The sequence below is a fragment of the Anolis carolinensis genome, chromosome 3, assembly GCF_035594765.1.
Source record: "Anolis carolinensis isolate JA03-04 chromosome 3, rAnoCar3.1.pri, whole genome shotgun sequence".
Lineage (NCBI taxonomy): Eukaryota > Metazoa > Chordata > Lepidosauria > Squamata > Dactyloidae > Anolis > Anolis carolinensis.
The window spans coordinates 100,669,670-100,693,943 of record NC_085843.1 but is presented as its reverse complement, the minus strand read 5'-3'; the positions used below and the strand labels follow the sequence as shown (position 1 = coordinate 100,693,943).

The 24,274-nt window shown below is 41.3% G+C and overlaps 1 protein-coding gene and 1 pseudogene across 5 annotated transcripts in view; both read left to right on the top strand.

Annotated features, from left to right (window-relative positions):
- The window catches only part of egfl6 (EGF like domain multiple 6), a 55,768-nt gene extending 35,512 nt beyond the window's left edge, over positions 1-20,256 (top strand). For 4 of the 5 annotated variants that reach the window (XM_062975265.1, XM_062975264.1, XM_062975263.1 and 1 more), the window contains 5 exons: positions 6,203-6,547; positions 12,358-12,429; positions 13,231-13,329; positions 14,674-14,939; positions 16,243-20,256. In XM_062975265.1, the coding sequence (XP_062831335.1) occupies positions 6,203-6,547; positions 12,358-12,429; positions 13,231-13,329; positions 14,674-14,939; positions 16,243-16,353 (893 nt within the window). In that variant the 3' untranslated portion in view covers positions 16,354-20,256. The remainder of the gene's footprint in view (positions 1-6,202; positions 6,548-12,357; positions 12,430-13,230; positions 13,330-14,673; positions 14,940-16,242) is intronic. The other variant, XM_062975266.1, reaches the window with a different exon arrangement.
- A 573-nt stretch (positions 20,257-20,829) lies between these two features.
- LOC134297515 (claudin-34-like) lies at positions 20,830-23,979 on the top strand (annotated as a pseudogene).
- The last annotated feature ends 295 nt before the right edge of the window (positions 23,980-24,274 follow it).

The window sequence follows — 24,274 nt, the reverse complement described above, 5'->3', positions numbered from 1 at the left end:
ATTCTATCCCAGTAATTATTTCATATTAAAGAAGAATCTCACTTATCCAACATTCGCTTATACAATGTTCTGGATTATCCAACGCAGTCTGCCTTTTCATAATCAATGTTTTTGTAGTCAGTGTTTTAAATTCATTGTGATATTTTAGTGATAAATTTGTAAATACAATACAGTAGAGTCTCACTTATCCAACATAAACGGGCCGGCAGAACGTTGGATAAGCGAATATGTTGGATAATGAGGAATTAAGGATAACCCTATTAAACATCAAATTAAGTTATGATTTTACAAATTAAGCACAAAACATCATGTTAGACAACAAATTTGTCAGAAAAAGTAGTTCAGTACACAGTAATGCTATATAGTAATTACTGTATTTATTAATTTAGCACCAAAATATCACGATATATTGAAAGCATTGACTACAAAAATGCGTTGGATAATCCAGAACGTTGGATAAGCGAGTGTTGGATAAGTCAGACTCTACTGTAAATACTACATAGCATTACTGCGCATGGAACTACTTTTTCTGTCAAATTTGTTGTACAATATGATGTTTTGGTGCTTAATTTGTATAATCATTACCTAATTTGATGTTTAATTGGCCTGAATCCCTTCTTATTATCCAACATATTCACTTATCCTGCCAGCCTGTTTACGTTGGATAAGTGAGACTCTACTGTATATTTCTAATCTTATATTATCTGCTTTTTTAAAAAAAAAAAAAAAACTGGATTATATGAGGCCCCTTCTACACAGCTGTATAAAATGCACACTGAAGTGGATTATATGGTAGTGTGGAGTCAAGATAATCCAGTGCAAAGCAGATAATATAAGATTATAAATGGGTTATATAGCTGTGTTGAAGGGCCTTGAGTCTACACTGCCATATAATCCAGTGCAAATTAGATAATCTGTGGAAGAAGTCTAAGTGAGGCCTAAATCTGCCTGTCCCCTAACTGAAACCTGGCTGTCCCTTGGTTGCTAGGCAACCAAGTGGCCAGAGATTAGCCCTCTAAAGTGGCAGCAATTGGATAAAAAAAATTATTGCTCTCCCTCTAATTAGGACTTTATTTTTCTTTTCTTTTTGTTGTATCAACCTTGAGGCGTGGATGATGGGTTGTGTTGTCAAATTTTGAGGTTGGGGGCCCTGTACTTTTGTTGTTTTGTGAGTCGCCGTGATGCCATCACTCTTTTATATATATAGATGGCAAAACCAAGCTGTGCATGGTTGAATCCATAAATGCAGAATCATTGTTAGTGTAGGATACAGAGGACCACCTATGCTTTAGGAATGTCATGTTTGCATTTTTACTGGAGGGCCCCAGGGCCAGAAAACTGGCTCTTTGATTCTGTGCTGTTGCCAACCCTTATGTTAATAGAACTGCTTCCTCTTAATCATGGCACAGCTGTCTGATTAGGCCTGACCAAATGTCTTTGGTGAGTGTCACAAATCACTAGCTTTCTATCATTAAACAGATTATTTCAGGGAATTATTTCAAAGTTGGAGGTATTCCTTTCAACTGAAAAATAAACTATGCACCAAGCATTTCAATAACTCGTGCTAAGGATACATATTTAACACCTAAAGAAAGATTAAAATTACACATGTGAATGCTTGCCCTGTCCTGTCAACTGTCACATATCTTTCTATCATTTTAAGTCTAGACATGGTATGCTCACTAGCCTGAGGAACAAATATTTTTACAGTGTCAAACTGATTGGCTTCGCTAGATTCAAAGATGAAAATAACAGATTTTAGGTGATGCTAGTAATCAAATATCTAATAATTTTTGGGCTAAACCTCTGGGGGATTCTGGGACTGCTAGCCTAAAAACTAACCTTTCCAGGCTTAAGTAGGAATAGAATTGTGATGAGAGTGATCAGAGTCAGGGCCGGCCCCACTATTGAGGCCCCTGACGCCGCCGCCTCGGGCGCAGGCCCGGGGGGGCGCCGTCAGGCTGGGCGGGAGGCGGGGCACTGCCCTGACGGTGCCCCGCCTCCCGCCCAGTGCGCCCTGGCCCGTCTGGCCTTTCCTAGCTGGCCAGACTGCAGCGGAGGTCCCTGCAGGCCGCAATCGCGGCCTGCAGGGACCTCCGCTGCAGTCTGGCCTGCTACAAAAGGCCAGACGGGCGAGCGGGAGTAGCGTGGGAGGCGGGGCCAGCTCTGAGGCCGCTCCCCCCCCCCGCCCAGCGTGCCTTGGCCCTGCCTCCCACGCAGCGTGGGAGGCGGGGCCAAGGCACGCTGGGCGGGGAGGGGAGCGGCCTCAGAGCTGGCCCCGCCTCCCACGCTACCCCCGCTTGCCCGTCTGGCCTTTTGTAGCAGGCCAGACTTCAGCGGAGGTTCCTCCAGGCCGCAATCGCGGCCTGGAGGAACCTCCGCTGAAGTCTGGCCTGCTACAAAAGGCCAGATGGGCGAGCGGGGGTAGCGTGGGAGGCGGGGCCAGCTCTGGCCCCGCCCCCCGCCCAGCGTGCCCTGGCCCCGCCTCCCACGTTGCGTGGGAGGCAGGGCCAAGGCACGCTGGGCGGGGGGGGGGAGCGGCGTCAGAGCTGGCCCCGCCTCCCACGCTACCCCCGCTCGCCCGTCTGGCCATTTCTAGCAGGCCAGACTTCAGCGGAGGTTTCTCCAGGCCGCGATTGCGGCCTGGAGGAACCTCCGCTGAAGTCTGGCCTGCTACAAAAGGCCAGACGGGCGAGCGGGGGTAGCGTGGGAGGCGGGGCCCCGCCCCCCCGCCCAGCGTGCCCTAGCCCCGCCTCCCACGTTGCATGGGAGGCAGGCCAAGGCACGCTGGGCGGGGGGGGGAGCGGCGTCAGAGCTACAAAAGGCCAGACGGGCGAGCGGGGGTAGCGTGGGAGGCGGGGCCAACTCTGGCCCCGCCCCCCCCGCCCAGCGTGCCCTGGCCCCGCCTCCCACGCTGCGTGGGAGGCGGGGCCAGGGCACGCTGGGCGGGGGCGGGGCCAACTCTGGCCCCGCCCCCCTCACTATTCGCCCTGGCCCCGCCTCCCACGCAGCGTGGGAGGCGGGGCCAGGGCACGCTGGGCGGGGCCATGGCGCCGGTGGCGGGGGCGCTTTTCAGCACCCCCGCTTCACATCAAAAAATATCTCCGGCCGGCCCTGATCGGAGTGAACTTGAATAGTCTTGCTGTTGTCTGGATTTGGTTGTGTTTTGACCTGCAAGTGTTGGAGGCATTAGATGAGAGCATACAGCCTCCTCCAAGCTCCATTGACATCATGTCCATGTCCCTTTGGTCTTCCAAAACCAAGACATCTATGCTGAGAAGTAAGAATATTTCATTTCTATTGAGAGATTTTAAAGTAATAACTGGAAGCAGATGTTCCGTTTTGCTGAGTGTGCAGTCGTCCTTGGCTTGGAAACTTTTACAGACCTTATTTTAATCCCTGGGGGTTTTATTTCCATCCTTGTTGAGGGGGAAAATGGTGGGAATTAGGGGCTTCCTGTTCATTCCTCACTGCACCTTGAATAAAAGATTTAGTGAATCACTTCAGCTAAATTATAGTGCATCTTTTATAACCGTAGCCTCCAGGGGACAGGATCAGCAAGCGCCACTTAATATGGGCTTGACATAATGCGGCCAATTAATATGGGCTTGACATAATATGGCCAAACTGAACCTTTAAAAACTTGTCTGTAGGGGAAATGCCACAATTCTCCTTTGTATATGTGGCTTCAGCCTTGCTAAAAATGTGCTGCCAAAATATCCTACAACTTACCACAATTACAATATTGATCTCCCATATATCCAACAGCCCCTAGGACAAGAAGGATTGTAGCTATAAACTCTTAAACAGGGGCTGAATAAAATTAAAACTGTATTGTTTGGTTATCTTTTGGAAATTCCAAGGGATGGTAGGTAATGAGGAAGTTGGGGAATGTAATCTTTGTGAATTTCAGTGTAAGCTGATCTGAAGAGCTAGTCCATTGTTAGTCCCCCAAAGACTACAACTATTGAAGTGAATGTAACTTCCATTCTTTTCCATGGATCTGTTCTTCCAAAAGAGTGGAGTGAACCTATTAAAGAAACGTATGCAATGGATAGGCTTATATTCCCCTATGTAATGTACATGCAGGAAAACAAGGCTATTGGTTGCATTTTACTCTTTTCTGAATAGTTTCACGACACATTTCTCAGCTAAAATGAATTTTATAGTTATAGATAGAAATGTGTATTTTGACAGAAAAATAAGCTAAAATACATTTTAAAATGCAATTATTCATACAGCTTTTGAAAAAGAAAATCTGTCATGCTCTGTATGTTCATGTATAAGTGAGCACATATAAAAGTGAGATATACCAGAAAGTGATTAATTTCTCAATTCCTGGTAAGTTGATAATTGTTCCTAAATCTTATGTTTGTATTTACTTGATTTCTGTCCCACCAGTCTCCCCAAAATAAACTCAGAAGGGCACTCTACAGCACTGTCTGTATACTCTGGTAGTGGTTGTCACTTTACCTTGACACTGGACAGCAATAACTTCCAATGGGGGAACTGCAGGAAGTGATCCCCATGTATAAGTACTTGTCTTAGTGTTAGATTCAATTCCTCTATGTCTAACAAATGGTAGCTGGCAGTACCGTTGGCCCTCCACACTTGCTGATGTGATTGTGTGGTCAGTTTCCAGCATAGACTGGCCATACAGGTATGCTGAGGGACCTAGATATTCATGGTGAAGTGTTCTCTCGGCTAAACCCCCTCCTTTTTTAAAAAAAAAAAAGTCATTTTTTAAACTTTTATTAGGGTCTTATACTCTGAACCCTAGCAAATATGGAGAGCTGACTGTAATTTTGTGACATGTGTATTTCCAAGTCCTGTTTTATATAGACTATCAGCAAATGTGGAGGGTTGACTGTATATAGTGATTAATTGGGTTCAGCCTAAGGCTGGCAAGTTCTGCTAGAGCGACCATCTCAGACAAAGCTAGGAAAAAGTCACTAGCTGTATTGGGAGAAAAAGCAGTCACTATGATCCTTATAGGCTATATGAATCTTGGCTTTGCACCAAGGAAGGAGAACCTTTTCCAGTCCAAGGGTCAAAGTCAATTTTAGAGTATTTTGCTGATATTTTCCAGTGATGGGTGGAACCAAAAGCAAAAGAGATAGAAGAAACCTAGCAGCATATTTAGTGTTATATTCTTATTTACAATAATTAAATCTTAAAAAGTGTTTCATACTTTAGGAAGGAAAGGGAAAAAATTGAGAAACCATCTGACAAAAGTATCATTTGGAGGAAAGGCCCTCAGATTCTAAGAGGGCTAGATTTGGCCTCAAGGCTTGAAGTTCTCTATGGGCACTTCCACACAGTACCTATAATTCGGGAGAGAACGGATTAAAAAGGGGGGTGACCAGCTAATGTTTGTGCTAAATACATGCTCAATCCTAGTAACGGAGAGGAAACTCGATTTAAAAAGGTCCTTTATCCCGGTTCGGGGCAAAAAAGCTGATTTTCCTGACCATTTGGCCTTGCAATCATGTAAAGTTCTGGATTTCCCTCTTTAGCACCTGCAGAGACTGCTTCCCTGCCCGTGCCGGTTTTAAAAAGCTCAAAACCTCTGATCAGCTGTTTGTGCTCCCACGAAGACGCAGCTGATTTCCCACTGGTTTCAAGAGGAGAGGCAGAGAGCAGTTAGAGGTCTCTGAAAGTGTTTATTTTAAACTTTATAATATTAAATAATTAGTTGGGGAAATAGGGAAATCCAGCAGCATTTAAATAAAATCCCACCATTATGCACTAATGTGTATATGTGGACATAGAATCTCTCTATATTTGTATTAGGATATTCGCATATGCACATACAAGCATCAGCACATAATTGAGTGATAAAAACAACTTCTGGAGGATGTCCCTCGTCCGCCCTCAAATTTATCTCAAGACACAGAAAGCCTGTGAAAACAGCAGGGGAAGAAAGCCCGGGACTGGCAAGTTTGTGTAAGGGCCCTGCTCTGAGGTCCTGGGTTTGTTTATCCCACATATTAATCTTTTGTTTTGGCATTGTCTGGAAGTGCCCTATACCAGCTCTACATAGCAATGCCTTTATGTGGAACATTAATCACTGTGAATCTCCTCTACTTTCCAATATATTACTAATTGAATTTTCAGTGTATGGAAAATACTGAGACTTTAAAGCTGTACACTAAATCTGGTATATTGTGCATTTCATTTTCTTTCCCCACTATGTCTCCAGTTATTCATGAAAATTCAGTGAAAGAGTTTCCTAGAATCTCTAGAGTTGCCAAAGAAAAGCTCAAGAAGCTGCTTAGGCACAAGAACAATTTGAAAAACCACGTAGACATGAAAAATGCCATTCCGGAAGCTCTTGCGACTCCACCTTCCAGAACACATGTAAGACCACTGGACTACAAAGAGAGTTCCTACACAGAGGATGATTTTACTGAACAGGAGAAAAGCAGTGAAGATGTTGGAAGAAATGGAAACATAGACAATAAAGGAGCTGATGAAGAAGAAGGAGAAAGCGAACACCTTGAAAATCAGATTGGCCATGAGAAGAAACTCCGAGGAGATGTATTTTGTAAGTCTGAACTTTTAATTCTATTTAGAAGTGGCAAGGAGCTATAAAAAGTGTAGCTTTATTAGAGAGAAGGGGGGATGTTAATGAAAAAGAATTTCGGACCTTCTGTATCTACATATTTTGCATCTATGGGTTCAATCATCCATGGCTTGAAAATATTCAAAATAAAAATTCCCAAAAACAAGCCTTGATTTTTCCATTTTATATAAGGCACACAATTTTACTGCCCTATTTCTGTGACTGGGGCGAAAAAGACAGGCTAAATGTGCCATAAAAGGCCACATTTGATATGTGTGTGGGGGGGGGGGGGGGAGTCCCATACAAAAGAGGTAATTGACTAGATTAATAAAGATTGCATGATATATTGAAGTACCTGCACATTAGGTGCATAATGGCCTACATGTCTCAGTATCTTTTGCTAAATAACCCAGGAAAGATACTGCATAGTTTCTTAAAGACCATCTTGAAGGACTGAATTAAGTACATATAGCTGCCGATAGTGGAAAGCTGGATCAGAACATCAAAGGGCAAAATTATCCCCTGAGGTTCCCATGTACTGAACATCTCAGGATGGGATGAAACAACCAGTCAAAAGTCCATCTTATCTCCCAGTGCAACCACTGGGAGACCTTGAACAAGTATCCCGGTAATTCGTTATAGCGGATGGGGATAGGATAAGCACTACATCTGCGAGATACAGCCATGAGGCACATTTGTTGTGTACCTACATCTTTAAAATATGAAGTTACTATTTTCTTTATGTACTTGAGCCTTGGTTGGCATAGAATCAGCCATATATAAATTGAAACTAGCAGGAGCATTAATCTAATACATTGTTTGGATGGTTTTTGGTTTTTTTTGTGAAAACTCACTGGTCTGAATATCCCATACAGAAATCTTTATTTATCAGTGCTTCATCATATTGTGTTGAAAGGTTTAACTTATATTTATTTTCCTGTTCAAATGCCAGAAAATTACAAAGTAATTTGACAAAGCTCTTCCAGATGTTGCCCTAATGATTTATTTTGGGCTGTTTCTTGTCCAAGCCTCATTGGCCTCTCAAATGCTGCGCCAAAATGGCCTCCTTTTTAGCTGATGCCAAGAACCTATAGAAAACAGGCCGAAGGAAGCACTCAAAACAGAAAACAAATTGCCACAAATGATTATTTATAATGACTCCAAGGTTCAGTGACAAAATTCACCAGAGATTTGCTGTGTCAGTAAAGCTCATTTCTGACTTCTGCATAGATGCATCTGGATGCACATACCAGTGGATGACAATGCTGCTAACTGTAAAATTTGACAGACCCCAATCTCAGGAAAACTGCTTTAGATACAACCCAGTACTTGAAAACACCTCTGCTACAATTTACTTTTCTTTCACTTTGATCTCAGATGCTGTGTCACAAATTGTGTTGAGAATTTCACTGTGTTTTAAAAGTAGATCGTGAGACATTGCAGAGGCTGGAGGGCAGCACTGCTGTTTGACAAGTTCAAATTAACATTGCCATACAACTAGCTTTGTAGTTCTTTCGATTATGGCCATGATGTGTAGAAAATATTTTGTTTATTGCAAGACTCTTTAAATCAGGGCTAGAGACTGTAGGACCTCCCAGATGTTATTGGGATGCAGTTCCCAACCTTCTTCACCACTGACTACTGGTTACCACCATTGAGAATTCCAGTTCAACAATATAAATATTTTTTGGCTTCAGTTGGGATCACACAACCTAATGATGTTTTAGACAAACATAACATGTACACAAAGCTGATGATCACATACTCTCCCGTTGTCCTTTCTCTCCCCAAATGCTGCAATTTCTCAACAAACCTCTAGCTTCCCACGAGATCTAAATGAACCAAACAATTGTTTTCTCAAGCCGTAGTTAACCTACAAGCCAGGATCACGAACTAGTGTCTTCAGCTTGCATCTTTGTGTTTTTCCAGCATTTCTTCCATAGCAAAATACTTATATCAAGGTTACCTGATGGATCTGCTGTTGGGGAGCTAAGATGGCAAATCTAGATTGGATTTTACTGCTTCCTTTCCTGAAGTTGTTCAAAGTTCAATAGTAGCTGAGCAAGTACCAAACTAGGTTTCCACTTGACTCAGGACATCGGTTAGAGTAGTCACAATAACATCTAGAGTGGATATCCTGTGCCATCCATGATGGATCCACAGGCTATTCATGACCTACAACATGCATTTAGTCCTGTGTAGACAGCTATATGTATCATCACTTATTTTTAAAATAAAGCTTGAGCAATCCTTATAGAAAAAAATCTGAAATACTCCAAAATCTGAAATTGTCCACATGGATGGCTGACAGCAAATCCAGACAGCCCCTTCAGTTCGGGACTTCCACAACAAAACGAAGGCTGTCTAGATGATGTCGGTGAAAAACACAAATTTCCCTTCTGCTGGCCCTCTCCTAGCGCGTAGGAATGATGCACCAGGAGAGCAGGGGGGGGGGGGGGAGAGAGAGGAAAATCGCTCTCCCCCCCCCCCCCCCCCGCTCTCCTGGCACATAGGAATGATGCGAGAGGGCTGGCAGAAGGGAAATGGTGGTCGGATACGTTATTTTATTTTTTGTGCTTTTTAAAGAGGTTTGGGTAGGGGGTTAGAGTGTCTGAGTGTTCCGCCGGAAGGTACCATGAGCACATCTGGACACCCAACTGCAAAAGCATGGCCTTTTGCGGCTGGTGTGCACACTACAGTCCGCCCCGACCCGGGTTTTTTAAACCCGGGTTGAAGCGGACTTTTCCTCTATGGGGAAAGCAGAAATGCCCTGAGATGGTAATGCTTTTGCTTTCTATTGTTCAATGTACACTAGCTTTGTTCAATGCTCAAAATTATTAAAATATTGTGTAATATTATCTTAAGGCTGTATGTATAAGATGTATATGGAAGTAAATCTAATGTTGAGATTTGGGTCCCATAACCAAGATATCTAATTTCTTACTTATCTGCAAATGCATATTCCGAAAGCAAAAAATCAAAAACACTTCTGGTCCCAAGCATTTCAGACAAGGGATTCTGAACCTGTAGTTCTTAGTTAAATACAAACATTGGCATTTAGTTTTGTCATTACTTATGCCCATTTTCTGTTACGCATCTGTCATTTCCCAAGAAACCTTTATAGAATACCTTCTATACTTTCATACCATTTCTCTCTCTGCTTCATCAATGAAAATGGCATTTCTACTTATACCATGTTGTTTGATTAGTAGTGCTAGTTAGCCTTCCATTTGGAAATATCCCAGGACTGGTTTTTTTAAAAGAGCAACTTCATCATCTGTAGTTTTATTACTGCCACTCAGGACCAGAAATGTCAGTTTGGTAATGAAGACAAGACCAAATTTAGATAGGAAATGCAGCAAATAGAATTTTTTCTTATTGTGTTATATTGCTTTTCCAACATATTATATCAGCAATTCAGTATTCCACCGCTGCTGACTTCAGTTTCATCGATTTCTCTCCAGCTGACCTCCCCATAACTCTCTTTGGTATGTCATGTTAAAAATTGTTCCATTTGTTGTTGTAGTTCATTTCTTGTCAGTAGATACAGACATATGGCATAAACACTTTTTAAAAATAACGTATACACATCTCTTTTGTGTAGCTGTATCTGATTCAAGAAACAGTTGTTTAAGTGATTTAAACCTCTGTGTTAGTGATTTGAACCTCTGCAAGATTCAAATCACTGAGGTCCTAGTGGAGACAGACTCTTGGCAATACATTATGTATAGTATTTCCTGGATCTTCTTTCTTATGTTCCATTAAACATCTTTAACTGTGTTGAGGGTCTATTTTGGCTTTGTACATGTGTATACCTTTTCACTGTGGCAGGAAGGCTAAAGCAGGGGATTATGAAACTTGGGGAGGGTTTAAAGCAACATCTGTGAGAAGCTTCACATCTGATCTCCAAAGAACCCGGACCATTACATCTTTAAGTACCAAATTACCTCTATGAACCACATCACATTTCATATGAGTATGGTTTGATGCTGAACCTACCATATATTAGCTTATGATATGAAACCATCTGTTTGGCACATGGAGGTATGTGGTGGTGAATAACCCAGATAGTAGTCTGGAGAGGAACACAGTGCAATTCTACCACTGAATGTAATTTGAGTGCTGAGCATTACCTGGACGTGGGACCATCTGGGAATGACATCAAGCTACTCTGAGCAGATAGGAAATGTGATGAAGTGAGTAATAAGGGAAAAAAAACCCTACAAAGTAGGCTTCTAATGAAGAGCTTACACAGTTCACTGCATCTCCTTGCATATCTGCCTTCCTTTCAATCACCCTTGGAAATATCTTCTTTCATATTGGACTCAGACATGATCCTTTGAGTTGACATGGAAGACTAGTAAACTAAAATGCAATTGCATATACTCAATTATATAGATACTTACGGTATATAATCCAGTAGATGTAATATATCATCCCCATTTTTTTGGGATATGTCTTCGATACAGCATAAGACCAAGAACACATAAATAAGCCTGGAGTGATTATGTTTCAGAAAAACATCTACTTCTGCTTTATTGACTATTCTAAAGCCTTTGACTGTGTGGATCATAATAAACTATGGCATGTTCTTGGTGGTATGGGGATATCAAGTCACCTTGTCTGTCTCCTGAGAAATCTGTATAAAGACCAAGTAGCCACAGTAAGAACAGATCACGGAACAACAGACTGGTTCAAGATTGGGAAAGGAGTGCGGCAGGGCTGCATACTTTCACCCTCCCTATTCAACTTGTACGCAGAACACATCGTGCAACATGCGGGGCTTGAGGAATCCAAGGCCGGAATTAAAATTGCTGGAAGAAACATTAACAACCTTAGGTATGCAGATGATACCACTCTGATGGCCAAAAGCGAGGAGGAGCTGAGGAGCCTTATCACCAAGGTGAAAGAAGAAAGTGCAAAAGCTGGGTTGCAGTTAAACGTCAAGAAAACCAAGATCATGGCAACTAAACCTATTGATAACTGGCAAATAGAGGGAGAAAACGTGGAGGCAGTGACAGACTTTATATTTTTAGGCTCGAAGATCACTTCAGATGCAGACTTCAGCCAGGAAATCAGAAGATGTTTACTTCTTGGGAGGAGAGCAATGGCCAACTTTGATAAAATAGTGAAGAGCAGAGACATCACACTGGCAACGAAGGTCCGCATAGTCAAAGCAATGGTATTCCCCATAGTAACCTATGGATGCGAGAGCTGGACCATAAGGAAGGCTGAGCAAGGAAGATAGACACTTTTGAACTCTAGTGCTGGAGGAAAATCCTGAGAGTGCCTTGGACCGCAAGAAGATCCAACCAGTCCATCCTCCAGGAAATAATGCCCGGCTGCTCACTGGAGGGAAGGATATTAGAGGCAAAGCTGAAGTATTTTGGCTACATCATGAGGAGACAGGAAAGCTTGGAAAAGATCACGATGCTGGGAAAAATGGAAGGAAAAAGGAAGAGAGGCCGACCAAGGGCAAGATGGATGGACGGTATCCTTGAAGTGACTAGGTTGACCTTGAAGGAACTGGGGGCGGTGACGGCCTACAGGGAGCTCTGGCGTGGACTGGTCCATGAGGTCACGAAGAGTTGGAGACGACTAAACGACTGAGCAGCAGCATGCGTGGCAAATTAGTCATTGTTCTCCAAACCAGTAAGTACATGTGCTATCATAATTTTTTTACATTGTGAAATCTTAACAATTACACTTTTTTTTCAAAAACTTGCCAAGTTCCTTTACCTTGTTTTTTATGGGACAGTAAACTAATGTTATTGTTGTTGTTCTTGTTTTAGCTAAAGAAGCAGCTGTTTTTGGCCCTCTCCCAGCACAAAGAAAAATCTCAGTGCAGAAGGCAGAGCTGGAAGGTGAGCAATTTTTTTATTATGACAATAGCTTTTTATCTAGTTGTTTGACCATGAGTGATAGCCTATGATGATGATGATCTAGTTGTTTAATATTTTTATGGCAACTCCACTTAGCTGAACTTGGAGAGATTTGTCTCTTTTGTTATTAATAACAAGACTACTAAACCAGTTAACTAGCATTTAACTAACCTAGCTAATAGTAGCAGAGTTGTTAGTTCATTCTTTTTCATAACTAACAAATGAACTATCAAACATTTATTTTTTGCAATGGTGACTTAATGAAGAATAACCATTTTACTTTTATGGAATAATGTTTTAGAAATTTTATAGTTTAAAGTTCTTGGACTTACTAAATGGTAGAAGAGGTATACCACGTTGGTTTTAATGCTGGCTCATGTAGTGCCCCATGTCACTGTATTGTACTCTGTTGTGTGTGATAAAAGAACTACAGGATAGATGGGAATAGAGTGTGCTTTGTACCACAGGCTAGTAGCTTGTAGCATTCAGCTTTTTGAAAAGTAATCAAAAAAGTAATTGTTAATTACTTTTAAGAAATGGGTACTTATAAAATTGTTAACCATAGTAATTACCTGCTCAGATGTGGCACCATCAGTGTAACCTTTAAAAGTAATAACCTTTTAAAAGTAATTTTCCATGCTCTGTATTACAACCTGCAACAACCTATATGCTTTGGAACATCAGTTACATTTGGAGCTTTTGGACAATCTAAAGAGTCTTCCGGCCAATGTTTTTACTTATTATGGATGACATCATTTAGTGTTTCCTTTTGTATGTTTCTAGATATAATTTCAGTGGACTGCAGCTTTGGGCGAGGGTCTTGTGTCTGGCAGCAAGATGCAAATGATGACTTTGACTGGAGTCCTGCAAATCATGAGAATGGTAATCTAAGCATGGCCTGATACCCTATGTAAGACAGGAAAGAGTTGGGACAAGAGATAAAGGTTCCCTTTTGCTTCCGGGGGTGAGGTCAAGAATTGCAGACCTTTCTAAGCTATTTCAGTCCTTTTCACATCATTTACTCTTCCTTCAAAGGGGCTCCTCTATCTTTCAGGAGCATGTTTTCAGGGGACACAAAGGATTGTGGTATGAAGGAGAATGATATATCACACTACAGTGGTATAACACTTTAATTGCCAGGGCAACATTCTATGAAATCCTGGGATTTGCAGTTTAAGAAGGGGCATTTAAGATTCTAAGCCAGAGAGTTCTAGTAGCCAGTTCTACAAGACCTGGAATTCCATGGTATGCAGCAATAGCTGCTGAAGTGGGATAAGAACAGTAGTACAGTGTGATAATGCTTTATGTTGATCTTGTGCCAACGTTGGAAAAAGTGGCCATGCTGGCTACCAATGTAGTACAAACCAGTAATTTTCTAACCCTCCAAGTATATGGATGTGCATGTGTCATGCTTGGTATTATCGTTTGCATTTCTTTTGTTTTTTTGCTACTTATATTTTATCTTGCAAATGTTTGTTTCTTAAATTATTGGTAGCGTACTATTTCAGAGTTTTGAATGGATTTTCCTTAAAATAAGTTTTTGCATAAATAAAATATTTATTATTTCCATACAATATCTTTAGTGTCTCATAGAACTCTGATCAGTATATCTAAGAATAAATAACTAAGGCCTTCTCACATTGTCTCACCACATATCTAATACTTATCACTTTGATCTGTTGGAATCCTTCTCCCCTTGTTATCAAGCAGAAATACAAAATAATCAGCTAGGAACTAAGTGTATATATAAAACAGAAGGGGAATTTAACCAACCCTAGTATAATATATGATGCTTTGGTGGACCAAACATAGCACTTTCCTGTGCTATGTAATGCAATGTTACTCAAAGTGTTGGTGCAATGCCAGTCCCCAAAACATTGGCTGTTGGTCCCTGACAAGATTTGGGGAGCGGGGGGGGGGGGGGGGGGCGCATAAATATCTTACCGATCCCTGCCTCATTGTCTTTTCTCACCCAAAGCCAGCTATCTGATATCCTGGACTCACAAATTAAGTTGCTGCTTCTCAGTCCAGGTAAAATTGTAGTTTAATAAACTGCAGACGATGTATGTTAAGGAAAAAGAGGGAGCAGAAGAGTACAGTGTGTGTTTTCACACCATAATCCATGGCTTTCTACCTGTGAAGCAAACCATATGGCAAGTAACTCCCACATTCAAGACAAAAAATGAACATCTTCGTGCTTTCCAAATTACCATGTATTTTTTCCAGGTGATGGCTATTACATGGCAGTTCCAGTCTTCATGGAGCACAAGAAGGATGTTGGTCGTTTGAAACTTCTTCTCACTGACCTTGAACCAAAGAGCATGTATTGTTTAATTTTTAGTTATCGGTTTGCAGGAGAAAGAGTAGGGAAACTACGAGTAATCCTCAGTGACATCAGTAGTGGCCCATCCTGGGAACAGAGCATGGGGAATGGAGAGTGGTGGAAAACTGGTCAAATTGAAATGCCTACAGGAGCAGAAACAACTATGAATGTAAGTTCAGATCTAAAAACCAAACTTAAAAGTAGATCAATTTTGTTCTGCTTTCTCATAATGGCTAGTAGTTTTGGTGGCTAGCTTCAGGTTAGGAGATAATATCACACTGTAAACAGGAGAATGCTGTTGCTTTTAAGCTCATTTTGTGGACTAAATGGAATTCTCTCGCTCAGAGGCAGTAGCATAACTGATTTTTCTGAGCTTGGTGCAAGGATGTATCTTGTACCTCCTTCTACTATGATTTTCCCAGACTGTACAACAGTTGCTATATAGCAACAGTGTTAAAGCGCTGAGCTGCTGAACTTGCAGACCGAAAGGTGCCAGGTTCAAATCCCGGGAGCGGAATGAGCACCCGCTGTTAGCCCCAGCTCCTGCCAACCTAGCAGTTCGAAAACATGCAAATGTGAGTAGATCAATAGGTCCCGCTCCGTCGGGAAGGTAACGGCGCTCCATGCAGTCATGCCGGCCACATGACCTTGGAGGTGTCTATGGACAACGCCGGCTCTTCGGCTTAGAAATGGAGATGAGCACCAACCCCCAGAGTCGGTCAGGACTGGACTTAACGTCAGGGGAAACCTTTACCTTTACCTTTACAGATCCACATCCATAATCCAAAAGGGCATTGATTAATTGGAGAGTTCAGTTGCAACAGAAAGATTTTAGAACCCATAGCTTTGGCAATAGGATAAATTGCAGTATACACATGCATGAACAAAATATGTTTTTGTTATGAAGTTTGAAGAATTTTGTAAGCATCACTGGAAGGGCAAAATGTCACTCCACTTTTGGGAAGAGGAGGCACACATTCACACAAATGAAGGAAAGAGGGGTTTTGGTTACAAGGTAGCATAATTGTTTCTGAAGCTGGCCATGCAATCTTTTCATGTTTTTCCCCCCTTTATATAACATGGTATACTCAACAGAAGCAGCTGAGTTCTCTTATGAGTTCTCTTATAAGCAATACTGGGAATGTTGCTATGTCATAATGATGTGCAGGGGAAAGAATCTGCAACCTTTATAGTACTTAAGTGAGAAAAATATAAAATGTGTATTGACATAGCAGAAGAATATGAAACAGCAGGGTATTAATGTGTGAATAATAATAATAATAATAATAATAATAATAATAATAATAATAATAATAATTTATTTTTAACCTGCCCTCTCCCCCCGGAGGGGCTTTGAAATTGTGGTAGCAATGTATAGAACACATAATGTTCCTAATGAGTTTTTCCTTATGAACACCCAGCAACTGTTCACAATTGGCACTTCTTCATTAATGTTTTCCTCATTTTATCAGATTACCTTTGAGGCAGAACGTGGGAAAGGCACAACTGGAGAAATCGGAGTGGATACTGTAATACTATTTTCTGGCCTGTGTCCTGAAGACCATCTTGCATTAGATATTTGAATGTACAAATTTCATTGCTATTATATTATTTGTTGTACTAATAAATAATTTTGTATCATTGTTACCTAGATAAAATGCCAACTTAAAAACAACATCTTGAACTTCAAATCAGATAGAAAAACAGATCTAAAACCTCTAGTCAGATAACACATTTGTATATATAATATGCTAAACTTTGTTTTGTATGTTTCTTTATTTTATTATAGGGTTTTATAGAATATGAAAATATTTCTCTAGCTTTTCTCACAATAAAGGTACTTTATTGTATACAAAATTCCCTTTAAAGAAAATTCCTATTTTTAAATTCCATCCCATTCAACTACAAGAATATGAAGCAATATCTTGAAAATGATATTTTATTTCTAGCAACATTTAGGGCAGAGTGGAGAAAGTGTAACTGTATAGAGCCATGGTAAGGAACTGCAAAGGGTCTGGGTGTTCAATTCATATTTTTTATCCATAGTTTTTCCTCTCATATGACCAACTCAGGAACATGTTTTTGTTAAGATTCCCCTAATCATTGCAATAAAGGTTCATACTATGTTTGCCAGAGGTTCTTTTTACATAACAGCATTCTCTCACATAGCTAGATCAGACTATTTTTCTGTCCTGTTGTAATAAGAGAAATGAAGAACATAATCCAAACAGGAATAAATATATTTAAGGCCCTGAAATCAATAAATGTGTATCTTATATGAGCCTATATGCAGGAAAACATACGTTTGGTTCTATTTCTCTTCTGTGCATTTTTGCTTAAGTTCCTATTTTTCTATAAGGAGAAAGTATATTTTGCATGTCAAAATATGAAAAATGTGAATTCCCTTTTATCCTTCCATTATTCTTTCTTCTAATCTAAAGACACAAAATGTTCCTACAAAGAAGCAGTGTAATTAATCCTCACGAATGTCCATAGTTAATAGAATACATGAAACAGATATTTTAGTGCTGGATGATGTGTCCAAGTTCTGTTGTTTTTGGGACTTATTCAAGTTTTAATAATAAATAACAAGATTTATCTTCAAGTGTTTAATGTTAAATCTGATGGCAGATATGTACTAAGAATAGAAAAAACATTTCCAAAAGCAATGTGATCTGTATAAGATATGAATTATAAATTGAAAAAGGGGAAACTCAAACTATTTGTACAACTAGGTATCCTCTGTGTATATTGCGTGCTGCTTTTAATTAGAATTAAGCTAGTCTTGTAACTAAAGAGGCAAGAGTGGGTTTTAAAAAGAAAAGGTTACAAAAATATTGATTTTGAATGAGTATTTTTCTGCTCTAATGAAAATGGGAATATAAAATTAGAACACAAAAATAAAATAGGCATAGTATTTCTTTTCTGCTTTTAATGTAGGCTTGCTATTATTATGGGTCTTCAAATCTCCTCTGACTTATGAAAATTCTGTCCTAAAATTTTCTAGGCAAGATTTGATCTGAGAGGTTTGCAATTGCTTTCCTCTGAGGCTCAGAACATGGGGCGTGCCCATGCCCGTAGCCAGGATTTTGCTTCGGGGGGGGGGGGGGCTGAGTCTGGGTGGGAGAGGATCTACCCTAGCAAACCTTTTGTATTGTTATCCCAATACCCCCGTGTATATGGGATACATCGAGCATGGTGATCAGATCATGATATGAATAAACATACTCTGAGAATACTCTGAGAATTTGGGGGGTGGGGGGCTGAAGGAATATAGACTCCGGTCTCCCACAGCCTTAGTCTAAACTCTAACCATTGCACCATGTTGGCTCTTGCACTATGCTGGGTCTCTCACTAGAGATAGCCTATCTAATTTCTACATTTTGAATAACAGTCATTGCATACTGGAGCAGATGTAGTGTTCTCAGTCTCTTGGCCACATCTCCCATTCCCAATGTCTTGGGTGCCACATGCCCCAGAAGAGCGCTGAAGTGCCTCATTATAGAAGAAAAACTAACACAGTAGTCACAACGGACACCTGATGAAATAGAAAACCACTGATTTTATAACAGGAAAGAGAAGAGTATACTGATGTTTTGTTTTCACTCTGTACATAAAAGAACACCACAGTGGCTTAATAATGGAAAAGTGCTGCCATGTTCCTTCGCAGCACAGAATGCTCAGGGTAATCTTTAGATGGAGTATGACATTTGCAATCACGCAAAGGGAATGTTCGATCCTCTCTCCTACACAAAATGCTCTGGGTGATCTTGGATGATGGAGTGTGAAATTAGTAAATCACTCAAAGAAGAGTTTTGTAGTAGCCTTTGATTTCAGTTACCCTTATGTAGAATGAATGGGTGCATCCTTTGGACATAAAACTTCTAGGTATCCTAAATGCCTGTGCTGTAGAATAGATCATAATGGAATCATTCAATTGACGTGACCCTGGGCTTAATTCTTAAGTGTTGCTGTCCAAGACCCTGTGTAAGAAACTCATCATCATAAACAATCCCTCATGGCCAAGGGCTTGGTGGTGTGTCCCTAAGTGACTATAGAGACCTATTCTGGATTTGCATGGTATTTCACAGTGAGGACATATTTCCAGGTGGAAGGCAGTTCCGAGAAGTGTTTGCTTGACGCACCTTTCTCTTGACACGTTTCTCCCTTTTGACCTCAATTTATAGGTAAAGGTAAAGGTTTTCCCCTGACATTAAGTCTAGTCATGTCTGAGTCTCCCCATTTCTAAGCCGAAGAGCCGGCGTTGTCCATTGTTGTAGTTGAGTCAGCAGGCAATGTTACAAACGGTAGTAGGAGTACCAGTAGGATGAAAAGGGTTAATCATGAGCAAGTGTCAGATGAAGAACAGCAAAGGAAACGGATCCGGGATATACTTATGGCACCTTCTGATGAAGACACGTTTGAAGGGTTTTCAAGTGGCGAGGAGTCAATGAGTAAGGAAGGAGATGGGCTGGATGTGAATAGAGGCACTAAGAAGGTTACTCGGGAGCAGGAATTAGATGAGGAACGGGAGAGGAAGAAGCTCTGGGATACTGCTCCCACAGAGGATGAGTCGTTTTTGGGTTTCTCTGGGGATGTTGGGTCTGGGAGTGATGAGAATGAGGAGGGCACATTGGACTGGACTAAGGTACAAGAAATAAGGGATATGTGTGCAGAGCCAACTTCTAGTGATACGTTTGTGGGGTTTTCAGGACAGGAGGATTGGCAAACTGGTGATACATCTGGGTCATGGGGAAACCTAAGTCTTAATAGGAGATGGAGGAGCTGGAGGAATGGTAACCGGGGTTCACGTGTGATGACAGGACCAGCTGTGGGGGATGACGATGGAGTGGAGGCCAGCTCATCTTTGGATAATGATGTGTAAGTTAAAAGTAGGGTCCGAAATGGGGATTCTTTGCAGAAGGCAAAGTGTCGTTATTGCGTAGGTTTGTCGCTGCCTGTTTCCTGTTGGGTTTTGGGTCCGGGCTCTGCAGCTTGGCGTTCCTGGTTCCTGTGATTCTTTGACTTGGATTTGCTTATCGTGAATGTGTCTTCTCCCTTCCTGGACTTTTGGACTGGTGACTTCGGCTCTGTTTGGCGACCTGGGTAACGATGTTTGGATTGGCTTATCATGGATGCAGCTTTCTCCCTTCCTGGCTTTTGGATTGACTCAACTGTGGCTTGTGTAAACACTTTGGAGACGACGCTGGTTTGGACCTTCTTCAACGGCTATTTTGGAACTTTGACTGGTTTTGATTACTCTCTGTGTGCTGTGCTGTCTTCAAGGAAGCCTGTTACAGCTCTGTTTGCTTCCAATTTCATTGACTGTGTTTTAATCCAGGTTATCCATCCGTTTAACCTGGATTATTTTCCGTTCTTCTTTTTGAGCCCGGTTTGGGCTAGAACTTTGAGTTTAGGTCAGAGACACTGCAGTCGAGTGTTTCTGAGCCAGTTTTTGTGTTGCAATAAACCTTTTGTTAAACTAAGTATTGTGTGTGTGGCTCTTTAACGCGCCTGTGTTCCGACATCCATAGACAACTCCTAGGTCATGTGGCTGGTATGACTGCATAGAGTGCCAATATTTATATTTCCTCAACATTTATATTTCCTGTTGGTAACAGCTGACCTTCAGTTACAACAATCGAGGGCCAGGGCTTCCCAGTTATCGGTGGGAAGGTTTTTAGGTTAGCCTTAAGCCCATCTTTAAACCTCTTTTGCTGTCTACTGACATAGAATCATAGAATAGTAGAGTTGGAAGAGACCTCATGGGCCATCCAATTCAACCCCCTGCCAAGAAGCTGGAAATCGCATTCAAAGCACCCCCGACAGATAGCAGTGCAGACTCAGATAATTCAGTTCAAAGCAGGTAATGTGGTTTCATATGGTGATGTAGATGGGGCCTTAGTCTCAAGTCACAGTCACTAGGTCTCAGAGGAAGGTGAAGACCACCACCCCCCACCCCCCCACCCGGTTATTTTTTGTTATTCAATGTTTTTACTGATTTCTGCTTTGATTATCTGGATTATATAGCAGTGTATATAGCAGATTATATAGCCCAAGAGAATGTGACTCACTCAGGATAACAATTCATTGAAGAATTACGTTTAAAAGGTGGAGGGAGGGCGTCCATGCCATTCTCTGAGGCCCAGTGGGACTTACTAAGCAATCCAGCAGGCGAGGAGACAAACTGGTGACTGAGGCCTTCCAGCCCTTAAGCCATGATGCTCTTTTTGGGAAATTCATGCCAAAATCACCATGGCCAGGAACTGTCACAATGGCAGGGTAAATGCCTGACCGGTGAAAGCATAATAAGAACCCTACCATCCGCTGGAATAGAAAAGGAAAAAAAGAGGGAAAGGTCTACCCAAAAATTCACCTTCACCCCATGTCAGCCCTGAAAACCAAACAAGTCTCCAGCCCTGTAAAAAGATTAATATAAATATATATAATAATAGTTTTATTTCTTGCCCGCCTCTCAAGACGGGTGACAGCATTACTAAAACATAAACAAACACATAATCATTTTCAAAACATCGTGGCCAGCGATCCTGTGAAGCCGTGCAGCGTTACTTGTGACCCAATATTGTATGAATTCAGTGAAGGTCAATGCGAGGAATCTTTAGTCCTGCCTTCCACATGTGGCTAGCCTCAGGCCCCATCTACACTGCCTTGTGATCCAGATTATATGAGTCTCCGCTGTCATATAATCCAGTTCAAAGCAGATTTTGTATTTCATATGGCAGTGTAGATGGCAGCTCAGTATGTGTGTGTGACATGCTATTTTTCATAAGCCTTTGTCTAGGGAGGCCGTCACAACTGTCCACTTGCCTGCAGCACCCATGGTCGTGCTTGTCTTGGGTACAAATAATTCATTTGCTAAACTAGATAAGTCTCACTTATCCAACATAAATGGGCTGGCAGAACGTTGGATAAGCGAAAATGTTGGATAATGAGGGATTAAGAAAAAGCCTATTAAATGTCAAATTACATTATGATTTTACACATTAAGCAAGAAAAAACATGTTTTACAACAAATCAACAGAAAAAGCAGTCCAGTACACCGTAATGTTATGTAGTAATTACTGTATTCATGAATTTAGCACCAAAACTTTGCAACATATTGAAAACATTGACTACAAAAACATTGGCTACTTACAAATAGATTACAAATAAAGATAGAGTTGCATAAAATGAATTTACAGTAGCAAAATTGTCGGAAATTAAATCCATAAAAAGTTAAATCCTTCCTGCCTAGAGAAACAGCTGTTAGGATATTTAAACTACACATGTGCACATTCGCTATGTGAAACTACCAAGGGATGTTCACTTATGAAATAGTACTCTCTCTGCTCTTGATACAACATACACACACTTTTCAAGTTTCAGTTGAATATGTGAAACTGATGGATACTGCTAAGATACGGAAAAGATTTTGCACTGCTGTTTTAGATCTGACATGGGCCTGGCGCGACCATGAAACAATACACCAAACTAGGGCACCTGTGCTGTTAAACTGCCGCTCCCATCCGTCCCTCCTTGTCTGCCTGGTGTTAAGGGAGTCCTACTCCTAAATGTCTGGGGACCAGGAGCCTCCACCCCTGCAAAGGCCCCAATGTCCAGGGCAGAATCTGCCTTTGATCTTTTGATATCAAGTTTTTCAGTTATGGACAACATTCTAAACGGTTTCAGAACTCGAAAGAGCAATTTCCACGGCACCCCGTTCAAAGATCACCATGTTCAGGTGCATCTTGGATGATCTGTCCAAGCCAGATTCAGCTCTTGAGTCTCGAAGAGCGAGAACCATATTCTGGTCTTCGTATTCAGAGATCACCAGCCATATTCAAGTCTTGTGATTCAGGTCAGAAACTCATTTGAAAGAGCTGGAGAGCTATTCTTTGTTGATATCTGTCCCCTGTTGAATCCCATCCATCACAGGTCTGGTCCCCATTTCTTGGCCTGCCTTGTGACTGACCAGGAGTGCTTCTGTCTTGTCTGGATCACACCTCATTTTCTTTGCCCTCATCCAGTCCATTCCTGCCAACAGAAGATTTAATCTTGACATGTGTTACAGCAAGCTACCCAATTCTGTGGGTCAAGTATGGCATGGGGCCATTTGTCATAGAAAAAAATTTTTTAAAAAAAACAAGGGTTTAACTATGTATCACAATTTTGCTGAAACAGACGGGAGGTTCCCATGTGAGAGAATGTGCATGTTAACTCCATAAATACAAGTTGCCTTGTTTCATTATCCACAGATTTCTCGGCATGGAGAAGTGGCTAAGACAGAAAATGGGCTTGGCAGAAGGCAACTTCCCAGACGCAGCCCGGCTTGTTCATCTTGCTTACAATCGTCTGATTGCCTTCATCTTTATGGCGATCGGCTGGGCCCTGTGCCTTATGGCAACAGGAGGGGAGGAATGGCGGGTATGGGATCCCAGGCCTGGCACCGGTATGGAGAAGATGTGGATCGGCATCTGGGGAGTTTGTTTTGTGGGACCTCCTCCTCCAGAAAAGCCCAAGGTGACGCAATGCCTGGAATTCCAGGATGAACATTTCCCCCTCCCAACGGAGATTTTCATCGCCCAGGACCTGATGCCTTTAGCTAGTATCCTTGTCTCCTTAGCACTAGCTTTCGTTTCTTTTATTTTGTGGAACTTTTACCACAAAGGAAGACCAAAAAACCTTTTGCTTATTTTTTTTCTAGGCGGGGGGAATTCTCAATTTACTTTCAGGTGTCATCAGTCTTATCCCACTTTTGTGGAATATGTACTCTGTAATAGTAAATGAAGGGATTATGTTCCCCGAATCTTATCTTCCTAATGAGCAGAATATTGGTTTTGCCATTTATGCGGGGATTGTTGCTTCAGGGTTCCAGTTAAGTTTAATCCTTATTCTCGGTGAGAAATGTTGGTTTAGGTCCAATAGAGTTCATCCAATAGTTATGGTTATGCCGCAGCAGTCCAGCGCTGACACTTAACCTTGTCCCCGGTGCGGATCAGTGATATCTCTTCAGAAATACAGATTTGGAGAACAACTTTTTAATATTTAAAAGACATATATGCACGGATGTAAATATATTTAAACAATAGCTGGTTTTTTTGTGTGCTGATACCAAAAATTCCATTCAGCTGTTTCTCTTTTCACTTTTGTTCTAAATATGTTTAAATGTAGAATGAATTGTTTCCAACTTAATAAATTAAAAATTGTGACTTTGTTTTGTTTTGTTTTTTCTAAGTGAGTGTAAGAGAGATAACTAAGATTCCTAAAGAGTGGCCAAGTGCTTATGTTTGCAAGGAATAAGTATTATTTAGTGCCTTTCATGCTTTCCACACCACAAAACCCTTGCTTCTTTATTGTCTGCCAGAGAAGGATGGAACTGGAGAAGAGGATAGAGTTACTCTAGCCATTTATAGACAACGCAAGCCAAACCTATCAACTTTCCCTGTTGAGAAAGTTGAGACTATACCTTAAATTCAGCACTTGGAAATTTTACTTTTTCCAACT